Genomic DNA, 16,244 nt, shown 5'->3' with positions numbered 1-16,244 from the left:
AAAGAGAGGAAGGGAAAGATTGAAGAACGATAAAAGATGGAGGATGGGAGAGTTGTCTGTTCTTGGTGAGATGCAGTACTTGTTTAAAGCTGTGAGACTGAGATAAGTGTGGAAAAGTCTCAGGGAGAAAAAGAAAGAGTAAACACAAACACACACACACATATATAAATAACTGCATAGAGGTTGACATGTTTACACACCACCAGCTGCTGTTTTACTTCAGTCATTTAGGGGACGCTGCGTTTAGGACATGAATCTGAAAGAATACTGCAGCTGCTGTTATTATCGGCCATAAAAATGTCAGGTGTGTTGAATACACACTCCTAGTTAGGCTGTTATTATAAAGATTAGCTTTGTGAAATGAGGGTATTGGTGTAAAGGCACAGTCATCCCGTTCACAGTTTGAGTGATAGCTTGCCAATACACCTGAGGGAAGGCTGAGCTACATTCCCTTGAAACGATGATGACTGAATGTCAGCTCTGGGAAGACACAGAAAAATACTTCAGTGCAACAGCCTTCATCTCTTTCTGTTCCCTGTGCTCTCTTGGAGGCACGGTAACAGAAGATATTGTCTCAATAACCTCTGATGGTCCCTCGTCTCGTGTAACGCCGGCTGAATGCTGCGGAAGAACAGCTTTGCAACGTCCACACGGCGGCGTGCGTTGAAGCTTGCCGGTGGGCGTGTCTGAAACTCGACCAACAACCAATCACATGACTCTCCCGCCCCAGACACACAAGCACGCGGTTTGATTGGCTAGAGCTTGTACTGGCATATGATTTGATTGGCTGACGCTTCCATCGAAGCTTCAAAAGTAGAACATTGCTCTACTTTTGAAGCGAGCAACGCGAGCAAAGCGAAGCGACGGAACCACAATGCAGTTCGGCAAAGCGTGACGTCACCCCATTCAAAGTGAATGGGCAGAAGCGTTGAAGCTTCAACGCACGCCGCCGTTTGGACGGGCCGTTAGTAGGAACTTGGATGAGTTTTACATTTTGATACTGTAATAGAGCAAATTTAGTTTCCACAGCCAGAACTTAAAGTGGAAATGGTTTGAGCAATGAATTGTGAAATGGTGGATTTTATTTTTACTCTACTGAGAAAACTATGAACAAAAGTGATAAAGTTTACAACCCGTTTGACACTACTAAAGTCACAACACTAAGGACAAAGTAACACAATGAGGCCTTTGACTCATATTCCTTATTTTAGGAATACTGACAGTATAGGATAGCACTGGCATGAGACAGATTGCCAAATAAAGGTCAAGTTGATGAAGCAGAGGCTGAGTCATCCTTACTTTTCGTTCCTAATGATGGTCAGCCTCCAAAAATATGGGATTTTACACATCGTATAAGGCAACTTAATAGCCATGATCCGGTGATAGGACGTATGGCAGGGATTGGAAAGATATCCATGTTGATGTATGGAGTTTTACAATGCTGTCTTTCTTATCAAGAAAACAAAGCTCTGCAATGTGTGATTGTTCAAAGTTGTGTGTGATATGACACTTATTTTTTCCATTGTTCATGCACACTCTTTTTCCTTTTTGCACACAGCACATATCTTTTAGACTTTCCGCGCTTATATGCTTAGCTAATATCACTTATTTTAATAAACCTGACAAAGCCCCTGCAAAGCCATAGAACACATTCTCGTTTTCACAGCATGTGGACCACTCCCTGTGAATAGTAAATTGACTTTGGCATGTACAACTGTTGGAGGTTTTCTTCAAATATTAAATAATCTGCACTTGATTCATGATCTTGCTTTTTTCAGGCTATACGTGTCACTGAAACACAGGCATTGGCAATAGTTTTCATTAGAGTATCATCAAAGCCAGCATGCATAGACAAATATAATTTCAATTCATGTAGATACTAAATCAATTGTAAATGTTTCACTCTTCTCTCACCTGTCTCTGGGTGGCAGGTTCCATGCCCGTGGCAGTGGCAGGGCACACATTTGGAGAGCGGCCCTCTGCTGGGGTCTTTCCGGGTGAACCCTGGGGCGCACCGCTCACAAAACTGTCCCGCAAATCCCGGGGGACAGGAACAAAACTCTACCCAGGGGGCAGGAGGATTTGGTGGCCCGGAGGAGATGGAAGCTGAGGTGAGGGATACCTCCGCGAGCTGCGACGTGTCTGAAGAGGAAGGAAGATAAATTAGCGCTTTGCTATAAAACTGATACATACAAAGGTCAGTAGTAAACTAATAACCGTTGCCTCAGAGGCCTGTTGACGTGTTTGTGGAACCTGCTTTTCTCTCTCACGAGGGGCGTGTTTGTGTGTTTGTGTGTGTGTGTGTGTGTGTGTGTGTGCCTCTGTATCTCGTTAAGCAGTCGGTTATTAGCATGTGTTGCAGTGCTGTCCCTCCCTCCCTGTCTCATTACAGGTTCTGGACTGTGTTTACAGTTTACAGTCTGACACACACATATACAGACGAACACAATAACAGATTCATCCACCATTTATCTGCCCGTAAATGCCTGACTTAATGCTCAATTACACACACACACACACACACACACACACACACACACACACACACACACACACACACACACACACACACACACACACACACACACACACACACACACACACACACACACACACACACACACACACACACACACACACACACACACACACACACACACACACACACACACACACACACACACACACACACACACGCCGGGCCCACACGTACACTCGTCACAGAGGGAATCTTTGATATGGCAAATGAATAAATCACTGCAGCATGGCAAGACGAGAAGAAAAGGAGACAGGAGACTCGGTGGAGGTATGTCAGACGTGCAGTTCCTCTGGGCTTTCAACATCCCTCTCTCCTCTCATGAATAGTGATGGGGGCAGGCCGTCCTGAACCGAATCCTTTCACCCTACACTCTCTAAACCGCAGCCACAGAAAACTAAAATTACTTTTGTTCCTGGTCCAATACAGTGTCTGCTCTCGCTGAAGGAACACAAGATGGATGGATAGGTAGAATAGGCTGTGCACGTCTCTCTATGTAGCTTTGTCAGATAAGAAATAAACCATGTGTGAATGGATGGCTGCATAATGAGGGAACTCTGAGTGGGAGAAGCAGGGGAGAGGATGGACCTTGACTTCTAAGAAGTCATGATCCAGCCATTCCTTCAGCGGTGATGAAACCCGCTTCATTTGAACCTGTGAGGGATAATCAGTAGGCATGCCTGTCCTCTTTCCTCTCCATCACTCGCCTTAGCCCGTACCCTTTACTCCCCTCTAACTCCTGAATTTTACTAGCTCATTCAACAGAGGAAAATGTGCAATTAAAACAATATTCAGACACTGAAACCGCTATTTCAGTTAATTAAAAAACATTTCATTTTAAGTCACGCTGTGCAAGTTCCCTCCATCAATCCTTACTGCAGGAAACCTTGTCAAGATTTTAAATGGCTCACTGCAGCCCTGCCAACTATTACAGTGTGGGTCTCTTTAGGTATCTGTACATTCATTAAGCCATTGATCTATCATACAGTTCCACTAAGGCTGTGATCTCTGTTCAAATCTACATTTCTGTGGTGGTGAGAATGAAAGGACTTCACCGTGACTGCTGTCAAAGACTGCCTTTATAGTCTAAGGACAATACTCTCATTAAAATAATACGGTTTTGTTAGAAGGGAACTCAGAGAGACATTTTAAAGAATAGAGGAGGATGTGAGGGGGAGAGAGCAGAGCTTTATGGGAATTTAAAGATAAAGTTTGCCGCGCAGCCTTCAGCGATAAGGCACATCTGACACTGTTTGAAAATGTGTTTGAGACGGAACACAAATCATTAACACAGTTTCTCCCCTGTGATGTGCGATAGATACAGAGTGAACTGTGAGCTGACTTTGTTTGTACACTCATGTGGGTGTGTGCTTACAGGAAGCTCATTGATGGAATATGCATGATCACGCTCCTGTTTGTGTGTGTACAAACTCCTGTGGTAGTCTTTTTGAATGCGCATGAGTGTGTGTCACAACGCCTTCGCTGAGCAACTCATTAAAATGGTGTAAGTAAAGTGTGAGTGAGTTGGTGATTTTGGCCAGCTGTTCTGTCTTCTTCGCTCTCTAATCCGCCGTAATGCCTCTCAGATCCTGCCTGCACTTCACAATGCAGACTCTCAGATACAGAGGGAGGAGGATAAATATAAGAAGAGGATTTCCAGAACTAGTTACTTACATCTGGGAATAAATGTCATGTTTTTTTTGCTGAGCCAGATTTGGAACATTTGAACTATTCCCCGAATACAACACTGACATTGTTTTAGGAACTATATTTGGTGCAGCAGTAGCTACTTTTTCATGACAATGTGTTTTTAATCAATACAAGATTCAAATGTTGTAATTTTTCTGTGGCACTTTTTAATTGTTAATAGGAATGCATTCAACTAATATATTTTACAATGTTAATTTCTCTACCATATTGCCTTCATACTCTTGCAGATGCACAGCAATGCTCCAAAGGTAAGGAATAAGTCTATAATGATGCATTTGGTATCTTTGCCGACTGTGGTGCAAACCTTTAAAATCCTCAGCAAAAAGAATATAAATACTATGTGTTGATTTTGATTTTCTATGCAAAGGCACAAAAACACTTACAGTTCTGTCCTCCGGCGTTGCTGATTCTAAGAGACGTCAGGTTGTAAAGCAGTTGTTGGAACTCAAACGCAGACAACGCTGGTTTAAATCCTATCTCACTTTCATGGAGCCTGTGAAATGACAAAACAGGAAACACATCACTTATAAGTGTGTTTATGCATTGCAATCTTGACAGACAGTAATTCAACAGGAGAAACCTCAACGCTGTAAATGTGTCTTCAACTGGAGTGTTTTTTAGAGCAATTTAATTACTCTCCACCGCCTAGAAGATAAGAAATGTCCTGTCTTGTTCTTGACCTTTTACGGCGGGTTATCTGCAGCACTACAAGCAGACACACACAGAGTGTGAAGAACATTTTAAATTTGCTGACTTCCACACATATTCAGGGTCTTGATCAGTGAGCTTTGCCATCTGCTGAAGGATGTTCCGTGAAGTCAGCTGACATCTGCCTGTTTTACCCCAGGAATGCACTCTCTCTACCCTGATGAGAGGCGCTGAGTCAGCTCCACACAGGTGATATACTGTTACAGAATCTAGTCCCAGCATGAAGGTCCCCACGGAGAGGAGCAGCAGCATGACGAACATATCCATATCATCTTTACATCCAGCTGTAGGAAACACAATTACAGGGAGCGCTTTCTAATACGCTGTGTAATTAACGAGTCATCATTAGTTTCTACATTTCTAATGAGTCATTTAGCCGGTTTAAATACAGGTGTTAATGAATGGATTTTGGTCCCAGGTGCCCTGCAGCTCCACAACCAAGCAATGCAAGAGATTTTTAGCCATCCTCAAGTTATTCTTATCAATGTTATATAACCTTTATATCTCTAGCTGACATTTTGAACAGACACTCACGCTTCCCTTTTCAATTGAAATAAGTTCCGCTCTGGTGCTAGCTTGGTTGTCAATTGGTTCACAATGTTGAACCAACCAGGAACCAGTTGGCTTTTCCGCTGTCAAAAGCCCAGTAAAAGCCACATCATGACATCACTACAGCAACAATGGTAGACTGTTTTAGAGCTTTGCTCATGCTGCTCTTATTCATACGAAGCCAGATCTAATTGAAGAGCGGCATCCCAAGCTTTATACTCTTCTCCAAGGGGACGTGTCACATTTTTATGCACTTTAATTCAGCGTCACATGTAGAGTCCTGGAGGGGCACGCGAAATGTGCTTCACCGGCATTCTCAAACAGGTGCTTCACTTTGGGTTCTCGGCTCTACTGATTTAAAAAATGTTCTACTCTTCACTGTATTCAGTATATTGCTAAGGCTAATTTCGCCCAAGCCTTGAATGGAACCCTCTGATGTATGTACGTGTTTCTCAGTTCCAGCCCAGTAGTTGTTGGTTCCAAATGAGAACCAGTTTTCTGGTCCTTTGGTGGAAACACAAAGCAGTGAAAAGTGGTTTGGATTCGGGCACCAGACCAGAACCGGCCTTGGAACCGCTTTGGTCGAAAAGGGGTTGTGGCAGTGGGGTGTGGTTTGGGCGCTGGCTGCTGGAGTGAAGGGAGTGGCTCGGCCGGAGGCCAGACAGCTGATCGGAATCAGGTAATCAGTGCGGGAAGAAAAGCATGTCGTAACCTGGTTCTGGTCGGTTATGCAGTAGGCGGGATCCTGGAAGGTCGCCAAAGGACCTGTGAAGTTTCCCACCCGGGCAACGTTTGAGACCCGCGCATATTGTTGTTTGGAGATAATAAACGCCTGTGGTCAACCAACCTGCTCTTTCCGTCCCTGTTTGAACCCTGTGTGAGCGGAGAGGCTCACAGTGGCACCTGAGCAGGGACCTGATGTCGGAAGGAGAAACCCCGCTGGGTCAGGCCCTCCAACGTCTCGCTCACATGCAGGAGACCACCACAGCACTACAGCGACAGCAGAGCGAGGCTCTGCTCGGGATCGCCTCGAGCCAGCGCGAGGACCGGGCTCTCCTACGGGAGCTGCTGCAGCGTCCGGCCGCTCGGGAGGCCGATCCCGCTACCAACCCGGCCCAACCGCCTTCAATTGCCCTCCAGAAATTGACGGCAGAGGATGATCCAGAGGCATACCTGGACATCTTTGAGGGCACAGCGGCGGCGTGCGGGTGGCCGGAGGAGGAGTGGGCAGCGCGGCTATTGCCTCTGCTATCTGGGAGTGCGCAGCTAGCCGCCCATAGCCTGCCAGCAGCCTCTCGGCAGGTGTACCGGCATCTGAGAAAAGCCATCCTGGACCGGCTTGGCAGCACGCCAGAGGGACATCGCCGCCGGTTCCGGGCCCTCCCCTTCGAGGACGCTGACCGGCCCTTCTCCTACGCGCAGCGGCTCTTGGATGCAGCGAGCCGCTGGCTCCAGCCGGGGGTGCGCTCCGCTGAGGAAGTCGTCGGGCAGGTGGCGCTGGAGCAGTTAATCGCCGGCCTGCCATCTTCGACGGCAAATTGGGTCCAGTGCCATCGCCCCGCCAACCTGGAAGCAGCCGTCGTCCTTGCGGAGGACCACCTCTCGCTTCCCCGGCGGAGCATGAAAGAGGAGCCCCGACCACCAGCCGTCTCAGCGGGCAGATCCGTCCCAGCCCCGAGGAGGAGGTTTCCTGGAGCAGCTGCCCTTCCCTCCTCACCATCACACGGCCCCAACCCCGCAGCCCCGACACTTTCCCCCCTAGCTCTACCTTACCCTCCTGTTTTTATCTCTCCCCAGGGTCCGGCCTACGCTTCTGGTCGTCCGGCACCACGGGGGGCTCCTCAGACGTCAGGGTAGGATTGCTGGCGGTGCGGGCAGCCCGGCCACTTCCGACGGGAGTGTCCTCTCATGGAGGTCGGACAGCTGGTTCGGGTTGCAGGACTGCCAGTTGCCGCCCCCGATTTGGAAGGGACGTACCGTATACCGGTATGTATACAGGGGGTACACACCAGGCTCTGATGGACACGGGCTGTAATCAGACGATGATCCATCAGCACCTGGTTCGGCCTGGGGCATTGATTGAAGCATCGTGGGTGAAGGTGAGGTGTGTGCATGGGGATATTCACCAGTACCCGGAGGTGACGCTGGAAATTTCTTATAAGGGGAAAAAGCATAGAGTCAGGGCTGGAGTTAGCACTCGCCTTACGCACCCTCTGATTTTGGGAACGAATTGGCCGGGGTTTGCTAAGCTAGCGGGGGCTATGGGGGTGCGTTCACGGACGGCAGGGAAATGTGAGTTGTGTGCTGTGTTTAGTGGAGAGTCGGAGGCGGCTGACGACGTCGAGGGGGAAACGGACACGGAGGGGGCCGCGGAGGTCCCTCTTGACCCGCTGGTGTTTCCCCTGGAAGATTTCCCCCTCGAACAGTCGAGGGACGAGACCCTTCAGCACGCCTTCGGCCAGGTGGTGAGTATTGATGGCTCCCAGCTACACCCAAACGCAGAACTCACTCACCCACACTTTACCACCGTAAGGACAGGCTGTATCGTGTAAGCCGTGACACACAGACAGGAGAGATAAACACCCAGTTGTTGGTGACAAAAAGCCGTCGGGAAATGGTTTTCCAGGCGGCTCATTATAACCCCATGTCAGGTCACCTAGGGTACGACAAATCACTACACCGGATAATGGCCCGATTTTATTGGCCGGGCATTCGCGCAGATGTGAAGCGGTGGTGTGCATCTTGCCGTGAATGGTGGTTAACCCGCTGGTTAACCCGCCGGCCATCCCCAGAGCGCCTTTGCGCCCGTTACCATTGATTGAGGTGCCTTTTGAGAGAGTTGGAATGGACCTCATCGGGCCATTAGACCGGAGTGAACGGGGATATCGCTTTTTACTAGTCCTAGTGGATTATGCAACGCGATATCCCGAGGCAGTGCCGCTGCGTAATATCTCTGCAAAGAGCGTCGCGCAGGCACTGTTTCACATTATCTCCCGAGTCGGGATCCCGAAAGAGATCCTGACTGACCAGGGCAAACAGTTTATGTCACGCACACTACGCGAGCTGTATGAACTATTGGGCGTCCATTCAATACGGACTAGTGTTTACCATCCGCAGACCGACGGCCTGGTGGAACGGTTTAACAAAACACTAAAAACATGGTTCGTAAGTTCGTTCACGAAGATAGCCGTAATTGGGATAAATGGCTAGATCCTCTGTTGTTTGCAGTGCGGGAGGTGCCCCAGTCCTCCACGGGATTTTCTCCCTTTGAGCTGTTATTTGGTAGGAAGCCCCGGGGTGTTTTGGACCTAGTTAAGGAAAACTGGGAGAAGGGTCCAAGCACCAGTAAGAACGAAATACAGTACGTTATGGACCTGCGAGCAAAACTCCACTCACTGGGGCAGATATCACGGGAGAATTTGCTCCAGGCTCAGGAACGTCAGCAGCGCCTGTACAACAGAGGGTCAAAACTGAGACAATTTTCACCGGGAGATAAAGTGCTTGTATTACTCCCATCCTCTAGCTCTAAACTACTCGCCAAGTGGCAAGGACCCTTCGTGGTCACACGACGAGTGGGGGACGTAGATTATGAGGTGGTACGTTCTGACAGGGGGGGAGCAACACAGATTTACCACCTTAACCTCCTGAAAGCATGGAGGGAGGTGGCGTCGGTTTCTCTGGCCACCACGGTGATTGAGAGAGATGAGTTGGGACCGGAGGTCATTAAAAGCAACAAAGTAGCCCCGGTCTGTTGTGGCGACAATCTCTCACCGGGCCAGAGAGCAGACGTTGCTTCGGTGCAAAGGCAGTTTGCCGACGTGTTCTCTACGCTGCCAGGGCGCACCTCTCTCATACACCACCGCATAGAAACGCCCCCGGGCGTGGCCATTTGTTCACGGCCCTATCGGCTGCCTGAACACAGGAGGAAAATTGTTCAGGCGGAGCTTCAGGCTATGCTAGAGATGGGAGTGATAGAAGAGTCCACCAGTGACTGGTGTTGCCCCGTCGTGCTGGTACGTAAGTCCGACGGGTCAATCCGGTTCTGTGTGGACTACCGCAGGGTGAATGAGGTGTCCAAATTTGATGCTTATCCAATGCCCCGGGTCGACGAACTCCTGGATCGGCTAGGCACTGCTCGCTTTTACACGACGCTGGATTTAACCAAAGGCTATTGGCAGATTCCCCTTTCTCCAGAGTCTAAGGAAAAAACGGCCTTCTCCACTCTGTATGGTTTATACCAATTCATCACACTTCCTTTCGGGTTGTTCGGAGCTCCAGCCACCTTCCAGCGGCTCATGGACCGGGTGCTGCGTCCCCACTCTGCATATGCTGCTGCTTACTTGGATGATGTCATCATTCACAGTGAGACATGGGAGCAGCATATGCAGCAGGTGGGGGCGGTGCTCGAGTCCCTGAGGCAGGCGGGGCTCACGGCCAACCCGAAGAAGTGTGCGGTTGGACGGAGGGAGGTACGGTATCTGGGGTACCACTTGGGCGGCGGGCAGGTGCGGCCACAGATAGAGAAAACAACCGCCATTTCAGCCTGTCTGGCGCCCAAGACGAAAAAAGAGGTCAGGAGGTTCATGGGGCTGGCCGGCTACTACAGGCGGTTCATCCCGTCCTTTTCGGAGCTGATCAGTCCCCTGACCGACCTGACCCGAAAGGGTGCTTCAGATCCGGTCCAGTGGACGGAGCGGTGTCAGCTGGCGTTTGAGAGGGTTAAAAAAGCCCTCTGTGGTGGGCCGCTTCTGTATTCTCCTGACTTCTCTCTCCCTTTTGTGTTGCAGACGACGCCTCGAACAGTGGGGTGGGGGCCGTTTTGTCCCAGCACGTAAAGGGGGTCGACCGCCCCTTACTGTACATTAGCCGTAAGCTCGCCCAGAGGGAGGTGAACTACAGTACGGTGGAAAAGGAGTGCCTCGCCATACGGTGGGCGGTCGGCGCCCTGCGGTACTACCTCCTGGGGCGCCCTTTCATCCTCTGGTCGGACCATGCCCCGCTCCAGTGGCTCCACCGCATGAAGGATGCCAACGCTCGGATCACTCGGTGGTATCTGGCGTTACAGCCTTTCAACTTCAAGGTGATCCACAGGCCGGGTAACCGGATGGTCGTGGCTGATTTCCTCTCTCGCTCGGCGGAGGGGGGGGGGGGAGAGTCAGCTTGCGGCCGGCGGGATCCCGGCCTGAGTCGGGCGGTGGGGGTATGTGGCAGCGGGGTGTGGTTTGGGCGCTGGCTGCTGGAGTGAAGGGAGTGGCTCGGCCGGAGGCCAGACAGCTGATCGGAATCAGGTAATCAGTGCGGGAAGAAAAGCATGTCGTAACCTGGTTCTGGTCGGTTATGCAGTAGGCGGGATCCTGGAAGGTCGCCAAAGGACCTGTGAAGTTTCCCACCCGGGCAACGTTTGAGACCCGTGCATATTGTTGTTTGGAGATAATAAACGCCTGTGGTCAACCAACCTGCTCTTTCCGTCATTGTTTGAACCCTGTGTGAGCGGAGAGGCTCACAGGGGTATTTGAGGGTAAGCTGTTTTTGATGATGTTGAAGTTTGCATCTATTTTAAGGAATGGCAGGAAAATAATTTCCCTACAGTGTGAATGACAACTTTTGTGATTTATTTCCAATAGTTTGGTTTATAACCATATACCTAGGAAAACAATCTTATTATCCTTAGGGTATTTGAGTTTACTGATAATATGCTGATGCACCATACCACAAAAAACTATTATAGTAAATATTCTAAAATATCAGCAATATAGCATTGTCATTGCGGTAATGCTGATGTTAGCATTTCCAGCTCAAAGAACTGCTCTATTAATTAAAGCATTAGATACAACTTATAAACCACAATTATAAAGGGAACATTATTTCAAAGTAGTTCCTAATAATAATAATAATATATGAACCCAGTAGTCATAGGCGCAAAGTACAAAAGAATAAAGTGTAAAACCTTTAGTTTGCTGACCATCAGAGGCTAAGCCAGGCATTCATGTGAGGGTTCGATGGTCTCTGTTTTATTAGGTCAATTCTCCTCAGCATGGCACTTACTCGCTTTCAAAATACTTTTTTTCCTGCATGCCCTATGTCTCCGCATTCACATTTACGCTGTGCACATGAGAGAATGTGTATGTGTGCATTCCCTGCTCGCCACACAAACTCTCCATTGATGCGGCGGGTCCTTGTTCCTTGGCCTGACATGTAGGCGCAGTAATAAAGAGAGGCAATTACAAACTGGGCCTCAGAGCCATGGTAATGGAGCTGGTCAGACAGAGATAAGCAGAGTGTGCATGAAAGTGAACAAACTCCCAGTCATGCTCTCCCTACGGAGCGTCAGTGTCCCTTTTAATCAGCGGCAAGCAGAGCGCAGAGAGCCACGCTGTAATTAAGCCTGCTCCGCTGAGGATGAGAGCAGATCAACGGGAGAGAAAAGCCCAACAGAATACCACACACACACACACACACACACACACACACACACACACACACACACACACACACACACACACACACACACACACACACACACACACACACACACACACACACACACACACACACACACACACACACACACCTTAGAGAGAGCACACAGATAGAGATACAAGGTGAGCAAGACAGCAAGACAGAACGGCGTGTGAGAAGGAAATGATAAGGGAAGATAAATAAGCACGTCAATTACAACGTAATAGAATAGAAATTAGCTACTTTAATAAAACGTGTATGAGGATATGTTATTAGCATGTTCCGAATCTAAGCTTGATTAGGAAAGTTATGGCACTAAGTGCAAATACTTATCTTTCTACCATAATCATATCATAACGCTGTTTAAACAACGTTTACTCATCAAAGTTTGTGAACTATAATGCAGAAAAGTGTGTAAAGAGTTCACTGAATAGTTGCCTGTTTTACTTATTGATTAAACTGTTATCTACAATTCTACAAAACCAGAAAGATATACAACATGGCTCGTAAAACTGAATCAAAGCTATTAGTATTTCGTTTTTTTCTGGTGTACTTTATCAATTTCCCTATTGGGCTATAACATAACAATAACATGCATTTTTTAGCAGACATTTTGAAAACAAACCTATATAAAGTTGAAATATAATACAGGCTACTGTATAATCCTTAAATATAGAACCCAATTATTTACATAAAATACTCAAACATCACTGGTTATTCTGAAAAAGTTAGTGTAAATTGAAATAGTAAATGGAATTGAGTTGTGGGTAAATAAATCACAAATGGCACATAGCAATTGTTTTCACGTTGGCAGCAATGAGCCTGTTTTCTGTTATTTATATTCAGTTGGCCCTGATCTATGATCCAAGTTGGTGAATCTTTAAAAGGTGTCAGAGACAGATGGAAAATATGCCTGGCATTACTACTAGAACTCTGCTGACTCCTGCATATTGGCTCATGCCTTTTCATATAGGCAGTTTCCAGAAACACTTGTTGTCCCCAGTGTATGTAGAGTTGATTGTAAAGGGTCTGAACATCTGAGGGATTCCTTATACATATTATGCTAACATGCCCGCGACATACGCATACAGCTACAAGCACAGCAATAAAAGCTCCCCGCCTACTGCATCCAGGGGAATGGAGAGTGAACAGAGGGAACATCAGAGGGAAGCGTGGATGCTACCTTATATAAGCCATTCACCTCCTCCTCTCATCAATCCCCTGCGCTCAAATACCCACGCTTCCATATATTTTTCCTCTATCAGATTTTGAAGTGATCTTTGCACCAGGTGGGAACACAGCCACTTAACAGGTTAACATATTTACCAGCTATGAGCGCAGATGCTGTCAGTCAATACGGATGTGAAGTGTGTGTTTTCGCTCATGTTTTTTCGTGCTTTAGCAAAACACTTGGCAACAAATACATTCCTATTTTCGAACCGTTATTATTTTTGATGCATTGGATTGTTGCAAATCAAACTACCAGATGGCCACAAGGATGGATGTGTCTGAGTGAAAGCTTGCATTTGCACAGCTTCTTGACCTGTGTTCATGTTTGTGTGACAGAGAGAGGCAGACAAAGATAGAGGAAGCATGAGGGAATGATATAGAGCATGTAGTGAAGTGCATCTGTGCGTGCACCTGAGAAGTGTAATGAGATCTGAGGAGAAGTTCTCCAGAGAGGAACACTTAATGACAGTCTCTGTTGCTCAAGCTCCAGTGCATTTCAGAAAAGTAAGCAAAGAGCATCTTGAGCCGGGGCTCCTAGTGCTGAGGGGGAAACTCATTACCAGTGCCCAGACACCAGAAAGAGGCATGAAAATATTGGAAGGGACAGAAAGAAACAAGATGTTCAGGGGCTGGATCCCCAAAGGACCCAAAGTAGATGTGTTCTTCTTGACTTGAAGACCAGGCTGGGGCTTTCCCTCTGCCCCATTAAAGGATTACACACACAAACCAAACTAATGGTTCTTCCAAAAGTCAAATATATAAAAGATTATACAGAAGGTAAACTTATAGGGGCCCTATGTAGCTTTTTGCAATTTTCCTGTAGTGTTATACAGATTTGTGTGCATGTGAATTGTCTGCAAAGGCTAAAATATCAGAGTTCCACCCAGAGGGAGTTTCTCTTCCACACAAACAAGAACCATGTGGATAACTTCAGTGTTGTGTACCGAATGTCATTATGAATGAATAATCATCAGAGAGTTGGACCTCATGGTGTTTCTGGAGGAGTCATCCCCTGGGGACCATGAATGTTTGTATACAATGGTTCATTATATAGTTTTGACAACCTGACAACTGATATACTGATATTGCCATCCCTAGAGGCAAGCTAGCAGCATGTACACATATTCAATCCATACAGGATATGGACTGTATACATGCAGTAACCGACTGCAGAAATATAAAACATAATTATCGCATTTATAGCAGCTTAAAGTACAGAGTCCATGCAATGTAGTCGGCTCTAAAAAAAGAGAAAGGTTTCCATCAAACTCCCAGGACCTGGGAGTGGGGGCTCTGTCTCACCTTCCATCACTTGATCCTCCAGTTGAAGTGGAAATCTCTTCTTTTCCCCATCACACTAACCAATTTCAACAAGATTGACCTGTCCTTTGAGAAATGTTGTTTTACCCTGACAATACAGGTATATTGACTACTGCCCAAACTGCCAACAATTGCAGTGTGATTTCAGACACCCAACTACTGTGTGAGCCTGTCATCGCAACAACAACAACAACAACAACAACAACACACTCCTACAGGTTTACGCCTCACAAAATCCATCAAATCCGACCTTACATCCCCCAGAATGCCGGCCAGCTCTTTGCTTATGCTTTAATCATCTCCTATCTGAAGTATTGAAGATAGGAGAGTACGTCTTACTCAGGATGATGCAACCTACTGTTCCTCTTCAGCTTCTTTACATTTTAAAAATATCACTGCCTGTTCAGATTCTTGTTAGCAGCAGCCAGCTTCCCATTGTCATCAAATCAGCGAGACTTTGAACCCCGAAGTACGTGGAGAATCTACAGGACTGTTTGGAGCTAATGGACTGGATTAGACCCTGTGGAGCACACAGAGGACAACGCAGGGCTTCCCGGCTGCATAACATGTCAGTTTCCATTTGGACCTTACAGTGTCTTTGAAATGTTTTCTGCAGTTCTCTTTAAACAAACCCTAGAAAACAAAGACAATTAAATCCCTTCCTAGGGAGGAAGACGGTTCCAGGGGCTGCTACAGAGAGGAAGTTAAGTTGTTCTGCGGGCTCTGAGGAGGAGAATTAAAGATAGAAACACAGGGGTGGAATTGAAGACAAATTGAAACAAAACAGTGTGAAGGAGGTGCTGAGTGGGATAAGAAGGATTACTGTCTGCAGGACGCCAGGCCAAATGGGGGACGAGAACCAAAATAGAGAATGAATTGGGTGCATTTTGAACAGATTGAACGTGAGACTGGGCCAGCTGCACCCACTCCACACAGTTGACGGGCATAATGAGATCTCTCCAGAGGTGGGGGAAGTACTCAGACCCAGAAGAACCAGAGTGTAGGAATACTCTGGTACAAGTAAAGGTCCTGCATTCAAACTGTTACTCAAGTAAAAGAAGAAAAGTATTGGTATCTAATGTCAACTGATGAGGAGAGTGGGCTCGTTCCCCTTTAGGAGGGAACTACATGTTGTCTGCCTCTTTGGGCAATTGGTGACGCAGCTGCTGTGAATATTTGATAGAACCGAGCCAAAGATAATAGCCAGAAAAGGTTTACATGTTTTCGAGTAAGGTGACAATTTCCTTAATGATTTATTTCTAGATCAACCGATAAATCTTTGGTTGATTAAATGACGAAAAATTGTGAAAAATATGAATCCAAGTTGAATTAAATTGCAAGGGGATGCCTTCAAACGTACTGTTTGTCAGTTTAAGAAAAGAGATATTATTTTTAATATAATTTTAAACTAATAAAAACCAAATATCTCAATAATTGAGAGGTTTGACTTTTTCGCCTGAAGGAAGTACTTAAGTGATTAATTGAGTATGAAATTAGATGATTCATATCTTTCTGTTGATTGAATAATCGATAAGTCTGCATAATTATTGATTCTTTATCTTTTTATAATAGCACTCACATGCCAATATGTATATTGAAATACTTTTTGGTGGCTGTAATGGAAACCTATCTTTTAACATACTGTAAGTGTATATTGGGTTAGCTTGCACTGAAGTAAATAGAGTAAAGCCTGCCTCAGCTTCTTCAGAAAGGGACATAAATAATCCCAGGG

General features: G+C 46.8%; 2 protein-coding genes across 2 annotated transcripts in view; one reads left to right on the top strand and one right to left on the bottom strand.

Annotated features, from left to right (window-relative positions):
• The window catches only part of lamc3 (laminin, gamma 3), a gene marked incomplete at its 3' end in the record, with an annotated part of 159,122 nt that overhangs the window by 33,044 nt on the left and 109,834 nt on the right, over positions 1–16,244 (bottom strand). The window contains exons 11-12 of the mRNA XM_079659941.1: positions 4,630–4,739; positions 1,915–2,142 (exon numbers count right to left, since the gene is read on the bottom strand). Coding sequence (XP_079516067.1) covers positions 1,915–2,142; positions 4,630–4,739 — 338 coding nt within the window. The remainder of the gene's footprint in view (positions 1–1,914; positions 2,143–4,629; positions 4,740–16,244) is intronic.
• LOC307024356 (uncharacterized protein) lies at positions 6,422–10,927 on the top strand (the record flags this gene model as incomplete). The annotated part of the gene is made up of 3 exons (XM_079658421.1): positions 6,422–6,873; positions 6,984–7,489; positions 10,291–10,927. The coding sequence occupies 3 exons, from the start codon at positions 6,422–6,424 to the stop codon at positions 10,746–10,748; spliced, it is 1,416 nt and encodes a 471-aa protein (XP_079514547.1). The 3' UTR covers positions 10,749–10,927.

The sequence above is a fragment of the Notothenia rossii genome (assembly GCF_949606895.1).
Source record: "Notothenia rossii genome assembly, chromosome: 11".
Classification (NCBI taxonomy): domain Eukaryota; kingdom Metazoa; phylum Chordata; class Actinopteri; order Perciformes; family Nototheniidae; genus Notothenia; species Notothenia rossii.
The sequence above is the reverse complement of the archived record's forward strand: the minus strand, read 5'-3'. Positions and strand labels throughout refer to the sequence as shown.